The 25192-nt window shown below is 35.2% G+C and overlaps 1 protein-coding gene across 1 annotated transcript in view; it reads left to right on the top strand.

The window, feature by feature from the left end:
- The window catches only part of MDGA2 (MAM domain containing glycosylphosphatidylinositol anchor 2), a 707950-nt gene that overhangs the window by 151809 nt on the left and 530949 nt on the right, over positions 1-25192 (top strand). Inside the window, exon 3 of the mRNA XM_043986356.1 lies at positions 15078-15252. Within this exon, the coding sequence (XP_043842291.1) occupies positions 15078-15252 (175 nt within the window). The remainder of the gene's footprint in view (positions 1-15077; positions 15253-25192) is intronic.

Genomic DNA, 25192 nt, shown 5'->3' with positions numbered 1-25192 from the left:
AACAACACCACAAATATTTGTCATTTTCTTTTTTGTCAACTTTACCAATATGATGAATATGCTATAATATAAGAATTCCTCTGATTTGCATTTCTCTAATTAGTGGAGGCAGCTAGATGACTTAGTGGATAGAATGTTAGGCCTGGAGTCAGGAAGACCTGAGTTCAAATTTGGCCTTGGACACTTAACTGTGTGACCCTGGGCAAATCATTTAACTTCTATTTGCTTTAATCAATTGGAGAAAGAAATGACAGATCACTCCAGTAACCACTCCATTCGGCTATCCATGGACAGCGTGGGTGTGACTGAACAGCAATAAATTATGAGTTATGTGGGACATTTTTTAAATCTGCTTATTGATATCTTGTAATTCTTGCTTCAAAAATTTCCTATTCTTATAATTCCCTCTTTCCATTCATTCCTATCCTCAATCCTACTTTATATATATCAAATTGAAACCCAAATTTTTCAATAAGCTGTGTCCTCTAGAATTCCTGGTCCAGAGTGAAAAAAACTTCTCTTTATTCTAGGCCTTTTTCCTCTCATTTTTTTCCATCTAGTAACTCTAAATGATACCCTTGATGACACTACATCTCTGGGTTTCCTATCCAGAATTGCCTGTACCTTCTCTCAAGGCCCTCTAGTCCTGGAAGTATTATCAAAGTACTACTTGTTCCCATTAATACTTCTAAACTCTTCTTTTACCCCCACAACTTTGCAACCCCATCTCTTTTGAAATCTACTCAGCCAAAGTTTTCTTCCAACTCAAATAATTGAAAAACCATATCGAATATACATAAACTATAAATTCATGTTATCCAACTTCAGCTGGAACTTCACTGTAGCAAGGAAGTATTTTCTTTATTCCCCATACATAACACTATTTCCTATCTTCATGCTTTTGCAGTGGTCTTCCTCAAAGCTTGGAATGCATTCACTCCCCACCTCTGCCTTGATAGAAGAGCCCCTCTCTTCTATCAAGACATTGCTCAAGGACCTCATTCTAAATTAAATCTTTCCTGACATCTCCAATAGCTCTCTCTTCCAGAATCCTCAGTTTTAACTATCTTGTAGTTATTATCTTTATGTTTATTTTTATAGTTATTTATATACTTGTCTTCTTCCACATTATAATATAAACTCTAAGTAGATCAATTTAACTTCTACCACATAAAATAATTCAACTTCTGGAAAACTATTAATGAACAAAAAACCTGGATACCATATTTCAAGAAATTATATAACAAAACTGACAACATTCATACATATCCAGAGGACAGTGTAAAAATCTTAAGAATCCTTCAAATTAAAAGGACCCATGAATGTCATAGATCATAATCAAAATTCAGAGCTTCCAGAAAAATATTGCAAAAATTCAGTGCTTTCAGAAAAACACTGTAAACAGCCAAAAAAGAGAAAGAAATGTCGAGGAACCATAGTCAGTCTCACACTGCTGGTATAATAAAGGAAAAAAAATCTTGCTTTATAATATTCCAAAAGAACAAAAGCTATGTAACTAAGATTTATAACTAAGAATTCATTATGCTGGAAAAGTAATTATAATCAGAGGCTGGAGGAAGGGGAGATGGACCTTCACTGATGAAAATTATTACTCAAAAAATCATAACCCTAGACTCTTTAAGAAATTATTATCTCTCCTTCCCATTGCCTTGCCCCCCTACTCCCTACATTAAGTATCAGCAGCAACAACAAACAATAAACATAACTCTCATTACAAATTCACATAATCCAGTCGAACATATTCTGATATCAGCCATGTCCAATCCAAAAATACATTTCTCATAATATCATCTCTCTGGCAAAAGCTGAGTGGTGTGGTTTATTTTCAGACCTCTGGACTTATAGCTTGTCCTTGTATTAATTAGAGTTCTAAAGTCTTTAAAGATTTTTTTCCTCTATAATGTTGTCATTGTATAAATTTTCCTCCTAGTTTTGCTCTTCTCATTGAACTTCAGTTTTTAAAGGTCTTCTCCATTACATTGATATACCACAATCTCTTTGGCTATGCCCCAACAGATGGGTATTCCCTTAGTTTCCAGTTTGGGGCCACTATGAAAAAAGTCACAATAAGTATTTTTGAGTACATTTCTGATATTATTGATCTCTTTATTGTATATGTTTAGAATCTTTAAAGCACAAATATAAGAGGTTAAAAAAAGAGCCCAGAAAGGTACATACATTTAAGCAATTTAAAGGGACTCAATGGTGATGAAGTTTTTATATCATAATAGGAAGAAGTGACAAATGTACCTTAATAATTCTATTATCTCCAAAGGTCACAGAGGGAGGTAAAAAATACAGAGCCTAGGTGAGATACTCATCTGTTATTTTTAAAAGAAAGAAAGGGAGGGAATGAGGAATACATAAGGGAAGAATTAAGGAAGAAGAGAAGATAAGACTTACTATTTCTAGTAATTGCAGCATGTGAGAAGAAGAGTGTGCAAACATTTAGCAAGAAGAAGATTGGGTTTATCAGAATTGGGCACAGAAAGTTTAATACACATACACACAAATACACATATACAAAGTTTGGTATAGTATATTGTTACATTAACATATATTGTGAGCATTTCAGGAAAGTGGAAATGTGAATTACTACCACTATTTTGAAGAGTTATTTGTAATTATGTAAATAAAGTGATTAAAAGGTCCATATTCTTTAAATCAGAAATTATACTACTAGGAAGGCACCCAAAGGAGATCACAGACAAAATAAAGGTTCTATTTAAATCAAAGTATTTATAGCACCACTGTTTGTTGTAGCAAAATACTAGAACCAAAGCAAATGCCCATACATTAAGGAATTGCTAAACTAATTGTGCTATATGAATGTTATGACTGTGCTATAAGATATACTGAATAGTGAAATAGATATGCACTAAAGACATAGGATTTGATATAAAGTGAGCAGAACCAAGAAAGCAATACACAACATCTATGAAAACGGAAGTGGAAAAAATAAACACAAAACAATCACAAAACTGTGTTGCAAAATTACAAAATAAATTTGAACATGAAGGAACAGTAGAAGAAATCTTCCCCAGATCCTTTGCAGAGGTGGAGGTACAGGGTTATGGAGCATTACAAATGATGTTAGACTTTTTCTGATGTAATGATAGATTTTGCTGATGTTTTTTTTTTTCCACTTTCAATCTTTATTTTAAGAGATAGCTCTTGGCGAATGAGTCTATAGGAGGAAATATAATCAATTGTAAAATCTTTCTCTTTCACCAACTTTTTAAAAAATAAAAAAGCGAACTAACATTTTTATAACATTTACACCAACTCTCTTTTTTGAAAATCCTATAACTCAATTTTGCCTTCCTTGCTTAATATACTGCAATTTAAAACAGATCTAAGCATAGGGAGGATGTTCAAGTATTTCTTTTTCCCCTCACAGTTGACTTTGTTTAATTTTTTTTTTTTAGTGAGGCAATTGGGGTTAAGTGACTTACCCAGGGTCACACAGCTAGCAAGTGTTAAGTGTCTGAGGCCAGATTTGAACTCAGGTACTCCTGACTCCAGGGCCAGTGCTCTATCCACTGCACCGCCTAGCTGCCCTGACTTCATTTAATTTTAATTTTATTTTTTCTCAATTACATGTAAATGAAATTTTTTAACATCCATGGAAGTTTTTTAGCTGTGTATTTTCTTTTCCTGTCCCTCCCCTGTCCTTTCATTGAAAACACAAGCAATTTCATATATTATACATATAGAGTCATGCAAAACATTCCCATATTAGCCATATTGTGAAAGAAAACAGGCCAAAAAAAGAATAATAATAAAGAAAGTAAAATGCTTCCAACTGCATTCAAACTCTATCTGTCCTTTCTTTGGAGGTAGATACCATTTTTCATTATAAATCCTTGGGGATTGTCTTGGATCATTGTATTGCTGAGAATAGCTGTCATTCACAGTTGATCACTGTACAGTATTACTATTCCTGTGTACAGTGATCTCCTGCTTCTGCACGTTTCACTTTGCCTCAGGTCATGTAAGTCTTCCAAGGTTTTTCTGAAGGAATCATGCTCATCATTTATTTATTTATTTATTTATTCATTCATTTATTTATTCATCCATCCATCCATCCATCCATCCATCCATCCATCCATCCATCCATCCATCCATCCATCCATCCATCTATCCATCTATCTATCTATCTATCTATCTATCTATCTATCTATCTATCTATCTATCTATCTATCTATCTATCTATCTATCTCTCTCTCTCTATCTCTCTCTCTATCTATCTATCTATCTATCTATCTATCTATTTTGGTGGGCCAGTGAGGGTTAAGTGACTTGCCCAGGGTCACACAGCTAGTAAGTGTCAAGTGTCTGAGGCTGGATTTGAACTCAGGTCCTCCTGAATCCAGGGCTAGTGCTTTATCCACTGCACCATCTAGCTGCCCCCATGCTCACCATTTCTTATAGAACAAAAGTATTCCATTATAATAATATACCCACAAATTGTTCAGCCATTCCCCAGTTAAAATACATCTCCTCAATTTCCAATTCTTTGTCATCAGGAAAAAAAGCTCCTATAAATATGTTTTGTACATATAGGTCCTTTTTCTTTTCTTTTGATTCCTTTGGGAGTATAGACCTAGTATTATTGGGTCAAAAGATATGCAAAATTTTATAATCCTTTGGACATAATTACAAATTGCTCTCCAGAATGATTAGATCACTTCACAACTCCACCAACAATTGATTAATGTCTCTATTTTCCATTTCCTCTTCAATATCTGTCATTTTCCTTTGTCATACATGGGTAAGAGTGGAGCACCATCTAGGGCAGGGGGTGCAAGAGCAGACAAGGCCCCAGAAAACCAGTAGTAGTGGCCTGTGGAGCCACTGATTCTTCAGCATCAGCAACCACTTCTCTAACCCTGAGCCCACAGATTGTAAGAGTCAAACAACTGGTCAGAAGGAAATTATAGGAGTCTCACTGAGGTAGGGCTATGTTGCTTTTCAGATACTTGAATCTGGGTGACAGTCCTAGGTAGCAGTTGTAAATTGAGGAAAATCTCTTTCAAATGGAATTTGGACCTCTCATACTCCAAAGACCAGAGAATGCAAAGGCTAGTTCTCTGGAGAATGCAAAGGTCACTTCTTTTTTCCGATAAAATTATTTAATTATTTTCCAGTTACATGTAAAGATAGTTTTAAACATTTATTTATATAAGCTTTCCAATTTCAGATTTTTCTCCCTCCCTCCCCTCCCTCCCCCCCTCTCCTAGACAGCAGGTAATCTGATATAGGTTATATATATATAATTATCAAATTATATATATTATAAAATATATTATCAAAATATATATTATATATCAATATATATCAAATATATATTGTATATTATCAAATTATATATATATATATTAAACATATTTCTGCATTAGTCATAAGAGAAAAATCAGAGCAATGAGGAAAAACCTCAAAATAGAAAAACAACAGCACCAGAAACAAAAGAAATAGTATGTTTCAATCAGCATCTATATTCCACAGTTCTTTTTTTCCCCTGGATTTGGAGATCCTCTTCCATCATGAGTCCCCTGGAACTCTTCTGTGCCATTGCATGAATGAGAAGAATCTAGTCCATCACAGTAGGTGATGATACTGTGTACAATGTTCTTCTGGTTCTGCTCATCTCACTCATCATCAGCCCATGCAAGACCCTCCAGGTTTCTCTGAACTCCTCCTGCTCATTGTTTCTTACAGCACATTCTATTACATTCATATGCCACAACTTGTCCAGCCATTCCCCAATTGATGGGCATCCCCTCAACTTCCAATTCCTTGCCACCACATAAAGAGCAGGTATAAATATTTTTGTACATGCGGGTCCTTTTCCCTTTTCCATGATCTCTTTGGGGAAAAGACCCAAAAGTGGTATTACTGGGTCAAAGGTATGCACAGCTTTATAGCCCTTTGGGCATAATTCCAAATTGCTCTCCAGAATGGATCAGTTCATAGCTCCACCAACCATGTATTAGTGTTCCAATTTTCCCACAGCTTCTCCAACATTTATTATATTCCTTTTTTGTCATTTTAGCCAATCTGATAGGTGTCAGGTGGTACCTCAGAGTTGTTTTAATTTGCATCTCTCTAATCAATAGTGATTTAGAGCGTTTTTTCATATGGGAATAGATAGCTTTGATTTCTTCATCAGAAAACTGCCTGTTCATATCCATTGACCATTTCTCATTTGGGGAATGACTTGGATTCTTATAAATTTGATTTAGTTCCCTATATATTTTAGAAATGAGGCCTTTATCAGAAGTACTGGCCATAAAAATTGTTTCCCAGCTTTCTGCATCCCTTCTAATTTTGGATGCATTGCTTCTGCTTGTACAGAAACTTTTTAATTTAGTGTGATCAAAATCATCCATTTTGCATTTCTTAATATTCTCTATCTCTTGTTTGGTCATAAACTGTTCTCCTTTCCAAAGATCTGAAAGGTAGACTATTCCTTTCTCTCCTAATTTACCTATGATATCACCTCTTATGTCTAATTCATGTATCTATTTTGACCTTTATTTTAGTATAAGGTTTAAGATGTTGGTCTATGCCTAATTTCTGCCTTACTGTCTTCCAGTTTTCCCAGCAGTTTTTGTCAAATACTGAGTTCCTATCTCAGAAGCTGGAGTCTTTGGGTTTATCAAACACTACATTACTATTGTCATTTACTACTGTGTCTCCTGTGCCTAGCTTATTCCATTGATCCTCCACTCTATTTCTTAGCCAGTACCAGATAGTTTTGATGACTGCCACTTTATAGTGAAGCTCCAGGTTTGGTACAGCTAACCCACCTTCCTGTGCATTTTTTTTCATTATTTCCCTTGATATTCTTGACTTTTTGTTTTTCCAGATGAATTTTGTTATGATTTTTTCTAGCTCTATAAAATAATTTTAGGTAGTCTGATTGGTATGGCACTCAATAAGTAAATTAATTTAGGTAGAATTGTCATTTTTACTATATTAGCTCTGCCTATTGATTATTGAGCTATTGATATCTTTCCAATTATTTAGATCTGATTTGATTTGTGTGAAAAGTGTTTGGTAATTGTGTTCTTAGAGCTCCTGGGTTTGTCTTGGCAAGTAGATTCCCAAGTATTTTATATTATCTACCGTTACTTTAAATGGAATTTCTCTATCTCTCACTGCTGGACTTTGTTGGTCATGTATAGAAATGCTGAAGATTTATGTGGATTTATTTTATATCCTGCTACTTTGCTAAAGTTGTTCATTGCTTCAAGTAATTTTTAGTTGATTCTCGAGGATTCTCTAAGTACACCATCATATCATCTGCAAAGACTGATAGTTTTGTTTCCTCCTTGCCTATTCTAATTCCTTTAATTCCTTTTCCTTCCCTGATTGCTAAAGCTAACATTTCTAGGACAATATTAAATAATAGGGGTGATAATGGACATCCCTGTTTCACCCCTGATCTTATTGGGAAGGCCTCTAACTTATCTCCATTGCATATAATGCTTGCTGATGGTTTTAGGTAGATACTGCTTATTATTTTAAGGAAAGCTCCACCTGTTGCAAAGCTCCCTAAGTGTTTTTTTTTCTCTAGTGTTTTTATTAGGAATGGGTGCTGTATTTTGTCAAAAGCTTTCTCTGCATTTATTGAGATAATCATATGATTTTGGTTAGTTTTCTTATTGATGTGGTTGATTATGTTAATAGTTTTCCTAATGTTGAACCAGCCCTGCATTCCTGGTATACATCCCACCTGGTCATAGTGTATTATCCTGGTGATCACTTGCTGTAATATCCTTGCTATTATCTTATTTAAGATTTTAGCATCAATATTCATTAGGGAAATTGGTCTATAATTTTCTTTCTCTGTTTTTGCTTTGCCTGATTTTGGTATCACCACCATATTTATATCATAAAACAAATTTGGTAGATTTCCTTCTTCACCTATTTTTCCAAATAATTTGTATAATATTGGAATTAATTGTTCTTTAAATGTTTGGTAAAATTCACCTGTAAACCCATCTGGCCCTGGGGATTTTTTCTTAGGGAGTTCATTAATGGCTTGTTCAATTTCTTTTTCTAATTGGGGATTTCTAATTTGTTCTTTGTCTAGCTTTTTAAGTTTCATGCCCAATTCATTAATCTCCTCTTTCTCTTTTTTATTCATGTAAGCATTTAGAGCCCTGGGATCAGTGGGCCTAGTTGTGCTTATGCTGTTCGTGGCCCTCCAGCTGGCAACCTGCCCTATTGGCTGGTGCAGGTGGGTTTTTCCACTGTCCTGCTGAGCCACCAGATTTTTGAGCCATGATCCAGGGGCCTCAGTTGCTAGGCTGTGGCCCACAGCTTCGTGCTGATTTGCCCTGACTCTCTTGGCGCTGTACTGCCACCCTGAGCTGTGCCTACCTTTTGCCTGAGTCAGACCAACCTTTCCTGAAGTCTTCTAAATTATCTCTGGTTAGAAGACTGTGTCTCTCTGTCTCTTTGCAGGTTCTTTCATTTCAGAATCAGTCCAGAGGCTTGATTTAATGTTCTTTTTGAGGGAACAGAAGGAGAGCTCAGGCGGCTTGCTGATTCCTCTCTGCCATCTTGGCCCCCAAAGGCCACTTCTTGAGATTTAAATCCCCTTCTTCCCAAAAGGGAAGGAAAACAGAGAAAGGAAATACCTATAAAATTAAATGTTTTTATTAAACTGGGAATAAAAATTTTAATGTGCTCCATGGGTATTAGTCAGCATATGCTGAATAGGACACCAAGAAGTAGATTGTGTGTGTTTATGTACATCTTAAACAAAGGCAGTTAAGGAATTTTGGAGGAAAAGTTGGGCCAGTGGTTTCCATTCTCAAGGGAGTGGGAGTAAAGAATTCCAGGGGTCAAGGAGGTGGCCTTTGATACACAAATCAGAAAGTATCCTTGGAGATAAGCAGTTTGTAGTCCAAAGCTTTCTTAGAAGGTGTGTTGATAAGGAGATCTCTCATAAAACAGGATAATTCTGAATTTCCCATAACCAGAATTGGGGAAGAGCTGGAGATAATAAGACCATAATTGGGATATGTTCATAGTCTCATACCTTGTAGTCAGGTAAGATAGGAATGTCTCTTTAAGTTCCATAAACCACCATCACCAAATAATTCAGCATCTGCTTCAGTGTTAGTATGTGCTTAATTGGCTTCAGAGTCACTAATTTTCCAGCTTGGTTTACTTTGGTCTCTGCAAAGGATTGTTGGCATGTTAGCCAATGCAGCCAGTCTTCAGAAGTTGTTTTGATTACTTGGATAAGTGGGGGATTCAAGCAAACCACGGTATCCATTTTCACACAGTCCCAGAGTGAAGAGGAGCACCAGAGCTTTCATGTGCAGTGGAACAGGGGCCCTCTTCACAGTTTCAGTTCAGAAAAAAATACTTATGGTTTCACATGGACCAGAACACAGGCCAAGAGTGTATTAAACACACCTCTCCTTAGATTATTCCACTTTGGAAGAACTGAAAACCTAGGGGGACCTAGAAGTATCTCTGAAAACAGCTTCACAAAGCCCCTTAATCCTGGGACAGTGTGTCCTCTTCCCTAGAAGAAGAGCCTTATTTTAATGGAGAGTTAAAAGTCAAGAAACAGACTAAGTAAATGAACAAACAACAGAATAATATTCTGACCATAGAGAGTTACTATGATGACAAGAAAGATGAAAACACACACTCAGGAAGAAAACAAAGTCAAAGCTTCCACATGCAGAGCCTCCATGAAAAATATTAATTGGTCTCAGTCTATGGCAGAATTCAAAAAAGATTTTGAAATTCAGGTAAGAGAGGTAGAGGAAAAGTTGGGAAGAGAAATGAGAGTGATACAAGAAAATCATGAAAAAAATAGACTAGGCCAAATGGTAAAAGAAGTACAAAAAATCAATGAAAAGAATGCCTTGAAAAGCAGAATTGGCACAATGGGAAAAGGCACAAAAATTTACCAAAGAAAAAAAAATTCCTTAAAAAGTAGAATTGGCACAATGGAAAAGGAAGCATAAAATTTTGCTGAAGAAAAAAATTCCTTAACAATTAGAATTGAGGAAATGGAAGCTAAATGACTTTATAAGAAATCAAGAAGCAGTAAAACAAAATCCAAAAGAATGAAAAAATAGAAGACAATATGAAATATCTCACTGGGAAAAATAACTGACTTGGAAAGTAGATCCAGTAGTGATACTTTGAAAATTATTGGACTATCTGGAAGCCATAATCAAAAAAAGAGTCTAGACATTGTGTAATTTAAGATTCTAAATGTGGGTTCTAATCTGTCCCCCCAGTTTTTTGGGGAAACTGACTAAAATCACTGATAAACAAGTTTAGATTTTTAAAGGCTATATTGAAAGATAGTAAAAGAAAGAGAAAGATTGAGAACAGATTTCTTATAGCCTGGAAATCCTCACCTTCCTAAACCTCCCACTTCTGAAGTCCTCTGCCACCACACCGAAGTCTCACACCAAAAGAGAGAGAACACTCTCACCAGCCTCTGCTTCTCCTCCTTCATCTTCCTCTCCCAGAAATGGGAGGTTCTTCAAGCTGATTGGCTAGCGTCATTCAAATTCATTGGTTCCCTGGACCTGAAGGTGGTCTCGATGCAAAGTTCAACGTTTTTAGCTGCTGAGAACAATCCCTTCTTAAGTACCCTTAAGCACCAGCCACATGTGCTTACAATCTAGTAAGCCAGTCAGCAGTCAGTCTCTCTTCCCCAATTCAATCAGTTTGGATCAATCTCCAGGTGGGCCTCTGAGTATCTGCTAAATCTCATCTATCACATTCCATTATCTTGACAACATGATCTTTCAAGAAATTATCAAGGAAAACTTCCCTGATATTCTAGAACTAGAGGGTAAAATAGAAATCGAAAAAATTCACTGATCACCTCCTAAAAGAGATCACAAAATGAAAACTCCCAGGAATATTATTGCCAAATGCCAAAGTTTCCAGATCAGGGAGAAAATATTGCAAGCAGTCAGAAAGAAATAATTCTAGGATTGTGGGGCCACAGTCAGGATAACACAAGATTTAGCAGCTTCTTCATTAAAGGATTGGAGGACTTGGAATATGATATTCCAGAGAGCAGATGAACTGGGATTACAAGCAAGAATCATCTACCCAGCAAAACTAAGCATAATCCTTTAGGGGGAAAATGGCTATTCGATGAAAGAAAACTTTTAGGTATTCTTAATGAAAAGATTGGAGCTAAAAAAAAATTTGACTTTCAAATACAATACTCAAGGGAAGCAAAAACAGGTAAATAGGAAAAGGAACTAATAATTAATTTAATAAGGTTAAACTGTTTACATTCATACATGGGAAAATTATGCTTTTAACTCATAAGAACTTTCTCATTATTAGGGCAGTTGGAAGGATAAAGTTTTCAATGATGTAATTTTCAGTTTTCAGATGAAGTAATCAAACTGTCTTTAGCAATATGAAAAAAATTTTCTAATTTACTGTGAGAATTGGAATGACACCCCGGCTGGAGAGATACTGTAGGGAATCTCTGCCATGAGGAGAAAGCATGTGATTTAGAGACCATGTGACTTTAGCATCCAGAAGTTACATCTATAGAACCACCTGTGGGACTTGTCCATCAGAGTTACCAGCTGATTAGCTTGGAGCTGTGTGTGTGGACAGCCCTGCTTCCTGTTTCACAGATGGCTTCTGGGAGAACCTGTTGAGGATCAGCCTCTTTTCATCCAGGAAATGTGCATGGCAGCAGATGGAGAAGGGGGTGGGGTGGGAGGGGCCCTCTTAGTCATTCAGACACTGGCTTGGTGGTGAGATATTTCTCGTGGGCTGCTAGGAAAGAAAATGGCTTTCTTTCTCTCTGGCTATACCAAATTAGATCTGAGCTAGGATTTCCAAGCTATAAGGAATCTGTTCTCAATCTCTCTCTCTCTTCACTAACTTATATATATATATTATATTTTCATATATATATTTTCATATTTTAATCCATTTAATTTATTAATGTTTTACTAAATACAAAGCATGGTATTTTAACTCCATAATAAAATTAAATTAGGTGTTTATTTCAAAGCTACAAGATTTTAAAAGTAACTGAAATTAAATTCTTTAGTGTTGCTTTACAAAAATTTTTTTTAAATGTCTAAAAAGCTTAGGAACCATGACAAGGATTACAAGAAGAATGTGTCAATGTTATAAAACACAATAGGAGTTTCAACTGATGCAAACAAAGAAAATTAAAACATAGTCTTGTTCTTATGAAGCTCACAACTTGTGGATATGGAGGAAAAGTGGAGGGAGATGGCATCCGTATCTCAACTGTGACAGAAAAATACTAAGTGATATGGGATGCCTAGAGAATTAAGGAAATTCTGACTGTTGAGAAGAATCAGAGTAGACTTTATGGAGGCAAATATTAGAGATGGACCTTAAAGAACTCTTTCAATAGACACCAGATGTCTTTCAATGAGTCAGGGTTGGGAATCAGGGTGAAGGATGAATTGGAGAGGGGAGAAAACCTGACAGCGAGACCAGTTAGGAAGATGCTGCTCAGGTAGGTGATAAAGACAGAAAGGAGTGGATAAATCCAAGGAAAATTGCATAAGTGAAATGAACAAGTCAAGAGCTAAGATTAGCCAATTTATAATATAGCCTAAATATACATTGTACCAAAAGTAGTATAGAATCTAACCACAATTTATAACAATGTTTCTAGGGAAAATGTATTTCAATTGGGGATGGTTGAAACAATTGAATTCAGGTGATTGCAGCCCTAGCCATGGGAGATTTGTCTTCTGAGTTAAGAAGATCACTTGTACAGTTAGGGGTATGGATGGTTGGAAGATATACGGTGAAAAAGTGAGGGTGGAGGAAAGAAGCTATTTAAGAAAGGAGTTCCTTTTTATCTGATAAATGGGTAAGAAATTAAAGTTGAAGACTGGGCACCCGTATTACTGTGACCATAATGCTAATAAGCCTTTGCAGCTTCTGGTTTAAATGCTATTTTTAATAAATCTTTAAAAGTCTAAACTCTTGCTGAATTTATCAGTGATTTTATCCAGCCAATCTATATTTAATTGCTTGCCTTCTCAATGAGTGCAGTGGGGGAGGGAGGAAGAGATAGAGTTTAGAACTCAAAGTTTTTAAAATGAGTGTAAAAATTGTTTTTGCATATAATTGGGAAAACATAAAATACTAAGTAAATTTTTTTAAAAAAGAAAGCACCTGGTGTGGGGAGGTGTGTGTGTGTGTGTGTGTGTGTGTGTGTGGCAATGACTATTTTCACCAAAAAAAAAATTGATAGATGCTCTTCTTTTCATTTGGCTTATTTTTCTCTTCATCTTTTCATTTAAAATTTTGCACATTTTCTGGATTTCTTATAGTTTTCATTCCCTATAAAACTCATATTCACTTGCCTCAGTTTTTCCTCAGCTATTCCTCAGATGTTTGAATGACTTTATTCCCAGTTCTCCAACACCACTAAGAGCACTACTATGGATATATTGGTATATAAAGTACTTATGTTTCTGTCTTAAACTTCCTTGAGGCATAAACTTAGCTGTGGGTATTATGGCTTCTTACATAATTTAAATTGATATCCAAAATATTCATATCTCTGCCATCTGTTTGCTTTACCTTCAAACTTGTCTATTTTTCTTCTCTTTGACATTTTGAAAGGTGAGAGTTGAAACTTCAGAGTTATTATAATTGACTTTTCTTTTAATCATAATTTGAGGCATGTTTCCATATCATCACTTATAGGTAGATTTTATTTTAAAAACAATTCTTATCTTTGGCCACTTATCAGGGAATAGCTTTTGTTATTATTTATTTGTGTTATTTTCTATATAACTGGGATATCATACTTTTAGCAGTGATCCTTAATCCAAATATTTGTTAAACTATTTTTCCCTTTTTCTATTCCATTATCACTAATTTTATAAAAGGAAATAGTGCCTTAGTGTTTTAAAATAATATTTTATTTTCTGAAATTACATGTAAAATTTTTTAACTTTCATTTTTTTAGCTTTGAGTTCCAAATTCTATCCTTCCTCCTTTCTCCTTCTCGTTCCTTAAGACAGTAAGCCATCTTATATGTTATACATGTGAAATCATGTAAAACATTTCCATATTAGTAATTTTGTACAAGAAAACAAACAAAAATAAAAGTGAAAAATAACATGTTTTATTATGTATTCAGATAACATCATTTTTTTTCCTCTGGAGGCAGATAGCATTTTTCATCAGAGTTCTTTGGGATTTGGAATCGTTATATTGCTAATTATAGCTAAGTCATTCACAGTTGTTCATCTTACAGTATTTCATTTACTGTGTACAATGTTTTCCTGGTTCTGCTCACTTCACTTTGTATTAGTTCATGTAAGTCCTTCCAAGATTTTCTGAAATCATCCTGCTTGTCATTTTTTTTAGCATAATAATATTCCATTACAATCATATACTACAACTTTTTTCAGCTTTTCCTCAATTGATGGGCATTGCCTCAATTTCCAATTCTTAACCACCACAAAAAGAGCTGCTATAAAATATCTCTTTACAAATAAGTCCTTCCCCTCAACTTTTTTTTTTTTTAATCTCTTTGGATCAAAGGCTATGCACAAAACTTCTTAGCTTTACATAGTCAAAGCATTCTATTTTGTCTCTTACAATCTACTAAATTTCTTGTTTGTTTAAGAAGCATCTATCTAGTCATAGTTGTAAAATGTTCCTGATATCATAATCTTTTTTTAACATTAAAATAAATGTAACAAAGTTTTTAAACAATCCTTTAGAGTAATGAGATGCATTATCATCTTAGAAAGTGCATTGTTGGGGCAGCTAGGTGGTGCAGTGGATCAAGCACCGGCCCTGGGTTCAGGAGGACCTGAGTTCAAATCCAGTCTCAAACACTTGACACTAGCTGTGTGACCCTGGGACAAGTCACTTAATCCTTATTGCCCTGCAAAGAAAAAAAGTGTAAAAAAATTATATTGTTCAGATATGTCATTACATATTAATTTGTTCTGTGAGCACACAGCTAACCTAAAGTAACAATCTTTTTTTTTTTCTTTTTTTGGATACTTGCTCAGATCAGATGGACCAAAACAGCAGGAAGTGCCTCTGACAGATTTCAAGACTCAAGTGTCTTCAATGAGACTTTGAGGATTACAAATATTCAGAGACACCAAGGAGGCCGATACTACTGTAAAGCAGAAAATGGCCTGGGATCCCCAGCGATAAAGTCAATTAGAGTGGATGTGTACTGTAAGTAAAGAGCTAAGAAAGCTTCTTCTTACTATTTCTGCATTGGAATTTTAGAAGCAAATGATTTAATTTCTGATTCCATTAATTGATACAAACTCTGTGTAGAAATACAATGTTTAAGCAGAGTACAGTGACAACTAAACATCATGTTGAAGTGGAAAGGCAATTTGAGATAGCAGATTGAGAGATGTGGATTTACAGCTTGCCTCTGAATTATACTAGTTGTGTGAGCATGGAGAAGTTAACAGCTCAGTGTTCCATGGGAAGTCTCTTTTTTTTAAATTAATAAAGTATTTTATTTTTTTCCCCATTATATGTAAAGATAGTTCTCAATGTTTGTTTATACAAGCTAGTCTCTAAGACTCTTAAACTGAAGATGGGATACTGTGTTGATCAGCACTGCTTTGGGAATCTCCACACCAGGAATTTCCTTCACTGATAAAATTCAGGGGTAGCTAGGTGGCACAGTGGATAAAGCACCAGCCCTGGATTCAGGAGTATCTGAATTCAAATCTGGCCTCAGACAAAGTACTCTGAGCAAGTCACTTAACCCTCATTGCCTTGCCAAAAAAAAAAAAAATTACAGGTCCAGATCTCCTTCATGCCACTCCCATCACAAAGGGGGTTTAAATACACACACACACACACACACACACACACGTAAATATATGTAAATACATATATGTAAATGAATGAATGAATAAATACAGTTGATCATTAGCTTAAAAGAAGGGACCTTAGAGTTCATTGATTATTTGAATGAGGAAACTGTAGCTCTGACAGGTTGTGAACTCATGGAGGTCACATAGCTAGTGAATAGGCAATATTCAAACCCAGGTCTTCTTGGTTCTATGTCTAATATTCTATCCACCATATCACACTGTTTTCTGATATTTTATCAGTCACTGTAAGCTTTACCTGCAGCTTTGTTGGCTCTTATGTTACCTGGCTTCTGTTCCACTATACCAGTTGAAAGGAACCACCAAAGACAAAACGAAATCCTCAGTTTCTCTTTTGTATTTAACCTCATTTTTCTGATCCTTATTCTCTCTTCATGTGTGTACTTCACCTGAAAAACAAAAACAAAAATGGTAAGGATCTTGTACTTTGTTGATTAATGGATTCAAATTCATTCTCCTTCAAACAAAAATAGAACCTGTCTTCAGCTTTTGAAGTTTGTTTTTTATATATTGTGAAATCTATTTTTTTTTGGTTTTCTACATGGTTAAAGCATTTTCAAATATAAGCAAACAAGTGAGAAAACATAAATTATGCTATCTTACCTCTACATCTTCCACATTCCCCTACTTCCCTCATAAAGATAAATTGGCAGTGTAACTTCTGGGTACAAAACCACTTATGCTCCTTTTTAGCTAAATTTCTTGAAGGTAGAAACTGGCTCACTATTATATTCCTTCCCCCTACCCCCAGCTTCTAGTATAATGCCTTCCACATAGTAGATATTTAAGAAATGCTTGTTGATTATTTGATTGACTCTAGAACCTATAATGCAACCTTCCCTGCTACAGTTCTGCCAGTATTCACTCTTTTTATCCCAATTTTTTTTCTTCACACACAGAAAGTTGGGCTGTCTCCACCATTTAACCTAACCCCCATTGTCTTCTCCTCTCTCAGTACTCAGAAGCTCAGATACAAATAGTAGTGATTTGACTGTAGGTCATCTTATTCTGCTCTCCCCATCCCCAAATTTTTCATTTAGATTTTGAATTCCTTGAGGGCAGGGATTGTATTTGGTCTTTCTTTGTGTCCCCATTAAGATAATTCCTGGCATTTAGTAGGTACGAAATAAATGCTCACCAAAGTGACTTTAAAACCTAGGTGTGGCCTAAAATTGGTTTATCTTAATATTTCTAATTTTTTTTCTGCTGTAACTGCCTTTTCCTAACTGAACATCCCTTATTTTGATGGCTTGAAAACTCTTGTTGTCTCCTATTTTATTTCTATATTTGGAGATAAAGCTTTTAAGAAAAACAATTTATATGTATGTGTAGATAGATTTAGATATAGATATAAATACAGATGATATAGATTTAGCTTTCTCATTCCTGTTAAAGTCTCACTATTTTTCTAGTCATTCAGTTCCTTGATGTTTTTTACATCACCTCAAACTCAAATTAGCTTTTGTTGAATGTGCTGCCTATTTATTTCTACCATGTGTCTTTATGACTACTTATAATTTTTTTCTTTTCCAAGATTTTACTATTCTGCTATATTCTATTATACATGTAGTAGCCCCTATAGCATACTTCTCCAACTTGCATTTGCCCTTGTGAGTTATATGTCAGAGGGTGACTGTTAACTCCAGTGTTCTAAAGACTCTATGGTCAGGTTTGCTACTGTAGCTTATAAGCTTAAACTTTCAGTACAGTCTCACATAAATTCACAAAGGATTCATTTGAAGAGTGAGCACAAACTTAAAGTACAAACAGTATTGAAGCACATATGTGGACAAGACTACTCACTGTTTAAATACTAAAATTTATTTCTCTCCTGTGGATTCTTAAGAAAGCCCTATCTGGGGCACCTCGGTGGCACAGTGGCTAAAGCACTGGCCCTGGATTCAGGAGGACCCAAGTTCAAAGCCAGCCTCAGACACTTGACACTTACCAGCTGTGTGACCCTGGGCAAGTCACTTAACCCTCATTGCCCCGCAAAAAAAAAAAAAAGCCCTATCTTTGGGTATAGCATTTCTTTTGGGGGCAGGGGAGATGTAGCTCAGCTGGACTTTCAGAATTCATTTCTCTCTATAACCTCTCAATTGCTAGAGCATTTTTTGTTTGTTTGTTTGTTTTTGTGGGGCAATGAGGGTTAAGTGACTTGCCCAGGGTCACACAGCTAGTGTCAAGTGTCTAAGGCCAGATTTGAACTCAGGTCCTCCTGAATCCCCCATCTAGCTGCCCCCTAGAACATTACTTTTTGAGTCCATAATCAGCTCTCTTTGTTTCCAGAAGTCCCATTCTATTAAGCATCTTTTAGCCTTGAGTGGGTCCCTCTCTGTATTTTTATACGTCCATTTGTAGTATGGGGATTTATCACCTGCTAGTTCATGAAATTGACCTTCTATGTTTATAGGTATCTACTAGATAGTAACTTTTTGGTAACCTATGTTGCAGAGTTTCTACCATTTCATGGCATAATTTATATCAATCATAGACTATGGGTTCTTCAAGGAAATTTTTCTGTTATATCTGGTGGCAATTACATAATCCTGAATTGGCATAATAAACTTAATTTCTGTTAAAAAATTGTATTACCTAGCTATTTGTTTAACTCTTCCTTATAATACTTTATTGGTTGACTTCATTTGGCTGTTGCCCATGGAGTACCTTTGACTCCACCTATGTATCTTAGGTATTTCATAGGTTCTTGTTCAGAGGGGGAAAAATAGTTATACCTGGGAAATCTAATGGCATAAGCTACAGTTACTTTGGAGTTATGAGTTTCATTATCACTGTTTGGGTTTCTATTTGGTTACCTTCTAGATAAGAAGTCTTTAGCTGCTCTGTGTGTGTGTGTGAGTGTGTGTGTGTGTGTGTGTGTGTGTGTGTGTGTGTGTGAAGGAACATTTTGACACCATGGTGAAAAAAAATATATATTAAAAATGGTATTTCTAAGGATATAATTATTTAAAATATGTTCTTCCCATTTAGCTTCAACTTCAGGAATCCATTTAGTTAGATCGGTAATCTGTATATGAATACTCACTGGCTAAGTGGATCATTTTCCTCACTCCCTTAGACACCAGAATACCCCTTCTCAACCTCTTGGGAATTTTGTCTTCACCCTGAGAGCGGCCAGCCTGACTTTGAAAAACTACCTTCCACCCTAAGGGACTGTGAGAGGAAGATCCATGAGACATCATGGAGTTGAAGGAGAAGTAGAAAAACCATGGGAGTGAAAGATAGGAGAGGAAAAGAGATAGAAACTGTGGGGAGAGGCAGCACCAAGAAATATCATCACTGGACTGGTCTGGGACTGTTTTGTTGAAATCTTTTCGGAGTGTAGAAGCCAAAGGATGATTTCTCTTTTCTCCATTTAACTTTCTTACACTTCTTTTCCAAGAGGTCTTGAACTGACACCCTTTCCCTGGGCAGAGGAAGAGTCTGTTTCTTTGAGATGTGGTTATCTTTTTTATTTATATGTTAATTTCATAACAAGACAGCAATTGTGATAACATCTTAAACATTTGTTGGTAATCTGAATGACTTTGGGAGGAGATACTGAGGGAGAGAGAGAGATGGAGACAGAAATAGAAAGACAGAGAGATTTTGAAAGTGAGGTATTTTTGTTAAATATCTGCTATCTAGGGGCTCAGACCTAAAAAAACAAGGGTATTTCATTAATTAATAAAATTGTTAGGGGCAGCTAGGTGGCGCAGTGGATGGAGCACCCGCCCTGGATTCAGGAGTACCTGAGTTCAAATACAGCCTCAGACACTTAACACTTACTAGCTCTGTGACCCTGGGCAAGTCACTTAACCCCGATTACCTCACTAAAAAAAAAAATAAAATAAAATTGTTAATAAACCATTTTTATAACTTCCATGGGCAAAGTAAGAATACTTATCTCAGTATTACTTCAGGCAATTGAATCAGCAATTTGGGATTGGGACAGGGGTTCTGGGAGTAGCTAGGATAATTCTGAGACAGAGCTTCTACATATTTTTCCTAGTTTTCTTTAAGAAAGGAAAATCCCTGCCAGAGAAGAGGACTGGCTGGGGCTGAGCAGAGTAGCTCACAGAAAGAAGTTTGTGTGGGGAATTGGGGCTATTAAGAGTGACTGATTGCCTTGCTCGACAGGATAACATCATATTACCACACTACTACCTGAAATATTTATAAATTCCAATAGATTGTTATATGAACTTTTCAGTGTAGTAAAATAATTTTATGGCAATTTTATGGCAATGACGAGGTGACCATTGTGAGGAGCGTCTTTTTCTGAGTCAATTCTGTTCAGAAGTTATAATTGTTTTAGTAGTAGGAAGAACCATGTAACATGTAACATGTCTTGAAGAAAGTTACTATCCTTTATAGCAATTGTCCTAAACATTTTTTCTAGTGACATTTTAAATAAAACTTTTCCATGTAATCATCAAATATTCTAGTGTACTAATTATTCTTGGATCTATTTTATGTATGCATGTATGTGTGTGTGTATATATATAAATATAAATATATATATGTACATATATATATATATATATATAGTTCATGATTAAGCCATTACTATTAAATGGAGTCAAAGGTTTTGAGTTAATCAATAAAAGCAGTAGAAATGTTTAAGTGCTTTCTGGTAGCTTGTTCAATGATCACTGAATTGATGAATTGCACTTTATAAATTGTACTGTTGCTTTTTTGGCACATCCATTTTGCTCTTTAGCCAATATCTCATACATAGGAGCACTCCCCTTCAGAACCCTAGCCAACTATACATATATATATATTATATAATTATATAACATACTTATATAAATATATAATTTCTACTTAAAATATGTTTATATAAAATATTCATCAGTGGCATCACTCAGAATATATGAACTCTATACAAATATATATATATATACATATATATATATATGTTGAAGCTAAATGGGAATTTATATACATATATATGTATGTATATTTGGCTAGAGTTCATATATTCTGAGTGATGCCACTGATGAATATTTTATGTAAATTAAATAAATCTATGACTGACATATTTCTCTGACAACATAGAAAAAAATACCTGTCAGATCTATGGATGGGGGAAGAATTCATGATCAAAGTAGAGAGATATAGGTTAATAGGAGATAAAATTAAATAAAATTTAAAAGATTTGTACAAATAATACCTGTGCAGCTAAAATGAAAAGTAGAAAACTAGGGAAAATCTTTGCCACATGTTTCTCTGATAAAGGTCTCATTTTGTATCTATATTTTATACATGGAACTGAGTCAAATTTATAAGAATAAGATCCATTCCCCAATTTATAATCAAATAATATGATCTTCAGTGTGGTTTTCCAAGGAAGAAATCAAAACTATCAAAAGGCATATGAAAAACACTCTAAATCACTAATAATTAGAGAAATGCAAATTAAAACAGCCTAGAAGTACTACTTCACACCGATCAGATTGGCAAAGATGGTAGAATAGGAAAATGAGAAGTGCTAGAGAAGATATGGGAAAACAAGTACTTTAATGTGATATTGGTGGAGTTGTGAATGAACCATTTTGGAGCAATTTGAAACTATGCTCAAAAGACTTAAACTGTGCTTACTTTTTGGCCCCATAATACTGCTGTGAGGTCTATACCCCAAAGAGATCAAAGGAAATGGAAATAGAATTCCAAATCTACAAAAATATTTAGAGCAATTTTTGTGGTAGCAAATAATTGAAAACTGAAGGATACCCATTGATTGGGAAATAGCTAAATAAGTTATGATATATGATTTTACTGAAACATTATTTTGCTATAAGAAATAAAGAAGGGGATGATATCAGAAAAAAAACCCAGGAAGACTTCTTTTAACTGATGCAAAATGAAGTGAGTAGAACCAAATTATATTTTAGAGAACCACAACCACAACAACAACTCATTAGGAAGAGATAAAAATTCCATTGAAAATAACTAGAGGGGTAGCTAAGTGGCACAGTGGCACTGGATTCATGAGGACCTGAATTCAAATCTGGCCTCAGACACTTGACACTTACTAGCTGGTTGACCCTGGGTAAGTCACTTAATCCTCATTGCCCTGCAAAAAATAAAAATTAAAATTAACTAGAGACAATATAAAATACTTGTGAGTGAGTATACCTGCCAAGACAAACCCAGGGCCTATATGAACACAATTATAAAACACTTTTCACACAAATAAAGACAAATCTAAACCATTGGAGAAATATTAATTGCTTATGAGTAGGCCAAACTAGCCAAATAAAAATGACAATTCTACCTAAACTAATATACTTAATCAGTACCATACAAATTAAAAGTGGGAGAAGAGAAAAGTGAAGCAACTTAATTTTTGCCTGTAGTTCCCCTATCTTGCCGCTGACTTTGTACTGCAGCCCCTATCCCTGTCTGTGACCTTCTTTACTGCTGAAACATTGAGGACAGTCCTATCAGTTTGGGTGTGGTTACAAGAGATAGCTAACCTTCCTGTTACTAGCCCACCAATAGGCTCTGTCCAGTCAAGGGATACCACATCCCTTTTTCCTAAACTATAAGCTGCCAGCAACATGCCTTATACAATCCTGAGGCGGCACCCCTTACCCAATTTATCTCATGCCTAAATTGAAACATATATTTGTTTTGTTGTTTCATTCCTTCAGGGAGTTTCCACCCATGAAGATGGATTTCCCTTGCTGGTGAACTTAATAAACCTTCATTGGTTCCTCAATTCAAAGGTTGGGTTTGGTTCAGATTTTTTCCAGCACTGATAATATTGTTCACACAAACTACTAAAATATTTTATAGATTTAAAAAAAAGTAGAAAAATTCATCTGGAAAAACAAAAGGTAAAAACTATCAATGGAATCAATGAAAAATAATAGGAAGAAAGGTAGCCCAGCATTACCAGATTTCAAACTATATTACAAAGTTGTCATTATCAAAACAATTTTCTACTGGCTAAGAAAGAGTAATGAATCAGTACAATAGATTAGATATAAAATATGCAGTAGTAAATAATCATAGTAATCTAGTGTTTGAGAAACCAAATAATCTAAGCTTTTGGGGCAAAAAGAACTCGCTATTTGACAAAAGTTGCTGAAAAAACTGTAAAGCACTTTGGGAGAAACTTGGTATAGACCAAAATCCCACACTAAATACCAAAATAAAATCAAATTTAGTGCGTAACTTAAACTGAAAGGATAATATCAAAAGCAAATTAGAGGAGCATGAAAAAATAACTTCTCATATCTATGTTTATCAATAGAGAAATTTATGACTGAAGAAAAGTTAGAAAAACGGGGATGTAAAATGTATATTATTGATTACATGAAATTAAAAAGGATTTGCACAAACAAAACCTATGCAGCCAGAATTAGAAGGAAAGCCTGGAAACAGAAAAAAATTACATCAAGTTTCTCTGATAAAGGCCTCATTTCAGAGATCTACAGAGAACTGAGCCAGATTTGTAAAAATAAGAGACTTTCCTTAATTGATAAATGGTCAAAGGTCAGAAGTCAATCTAACAATAGTTATGAAAAAACGTTCAAAATCACTATTGAGAAATGCAAATTAAAACAACTCTGATTTACCATATGAGATTGAGTCACATGATGGAAGAGGCAACTGATAAATACTTGAAGTCATGCACAAACATTCATTGTTGGTGGAGTTCTGAGAATTCTGAGAATAATTTGGAACTATGCCCAAAAGTTTATAAAACTATGCATATTGTTTGACCCAGAAACACCCTCCCAATTCTAGCAGTACTCTCAAAGAGATCAAATAAAAAGAAAATGCATCCATATGTACAAAATTATTTATTTTATGTAGATCTTTTTGGAGAAAAGATTTTTTTTTTTGTGGTGGCAAAGAATTGGAAATTGAGGGGATGCTTATCCATTGAGGAATGACTGAAGAAGTTGTTGTATATAATTGTGATGGAGTACTGTTGTGCTAAGATAAATGATTAGGGGAATAGTTTCAGAAAAAAACCCCAGGAAGACTGATATGAACTCATGCAAAGTGAAGTGACAAGAACCAAGAGAATATTAGACACAATAATAACTGTCTAACACCATGACTGCCAACCCTATCTTACTTACTTTGGGTGAAACATGATAGTTTATGCTCCAACCACTTATTTTTACTCTAGATTCTAAGTTTTTGGAAGAGTTCCTTGCTTCTTAAATCAATAAAGCACCTAGTCCCTCATGATCATTCCTTTCTGCTCTGGAATTGTGACCTGGGACTACCTGATAGACAACAAAGCTGTTCTGATCCCTGTGATAGATAGTACAGGGGACCCCAAGAAGTCTTTCTGTCCAGCTATTTCCTGCCCTAGTGTCCCTTATAAAACTCCCTGGGAATGGGAATGTTCTTTCCTGATCCTGTTGATGCTGCTGCCATGTTGCTGCTACTATCACTCCTGGTCAGTCCCTGCCCTAGTATATGAAGACCTCTCTTTCTATTTTCCTAAGCTGACCTGGGCTGTATAAAAATAACTCACTGTGACTTTTTCGTGGATTTCCTTATCAGAATTTGATCTGGTATGCTTTCTAGGTTGTTATGGAAAAGCTAAGTCAAAAATGCTACCATTCACTCCACCATCTTGACTCTGGCCCCCATAAGTTCCGTTTTGGACATGTTGAGTCTAAGGTGTCAAAAGAAGACATCCAGTACAACCTGTCCAACATGTAGTTGGATATTTGAAACTGGAGGTCAGCCGAGAGTTTGGACCTGGAAAAATAGATCTGTGAATCATCTACAAAGAAATGGTAATTGAATGCATGGAAACTGATGAGATTACTAATTAAAAGAGTATATAGAGAGGAGAGAAAAGGGTACAGGATAGAGACTTGGAGGATACCTATAGTTAGGAAATATGACTTGAATGAAGATTAAACAAAGGAGGCTAAGAAAGAACAGTTAGAAATAATGGAGGAGAGCTAGGAGAGAGCATAGTTATAAGTATCTTGAGAGAAGAGAGTATCAAGAAGTGTGTGATCTACAGTGTAAAAGATTAAAGAGAGGACAAGAAGTTCTTTTCTACACCAATGAAATTATATATCTGGATAACAAAAATGAAAGGAAGTGTGGATTGAAGACCAATCTTGGAGTCAGACATACATGAGTTCATTTCACATCTGACATATATTTTTACAATGACTAACTATATACAAGTCACTCAATAAGTCAGTGGCCTAGACAATCAGTATGTTCAAGTAGAAATGGTTTGTTACAAATCTTCCTGTCCACTA

This window comes from Dromiciops gliroides, chromosome 2, assembly GCF_019393635.1.
Source record: "Dromiciops gliroides isolate mDroGli1 chromosome 2, mDroGli1.pri, whole genome shotgun sequence".
In the NCBI taxonomy this organism is placed as follows: Eukaryota; Metazoa; Chordata; class Mammalia; order Microbiotheria; family Microbiotheriidae; genus Dromiciops; species Dromiciops gliroides.
The sequence above is the reverse complement of the archived record's forward strand: the minus strand, read 5'-3'. Positions and strand labels throughout refer to the sequence as shown.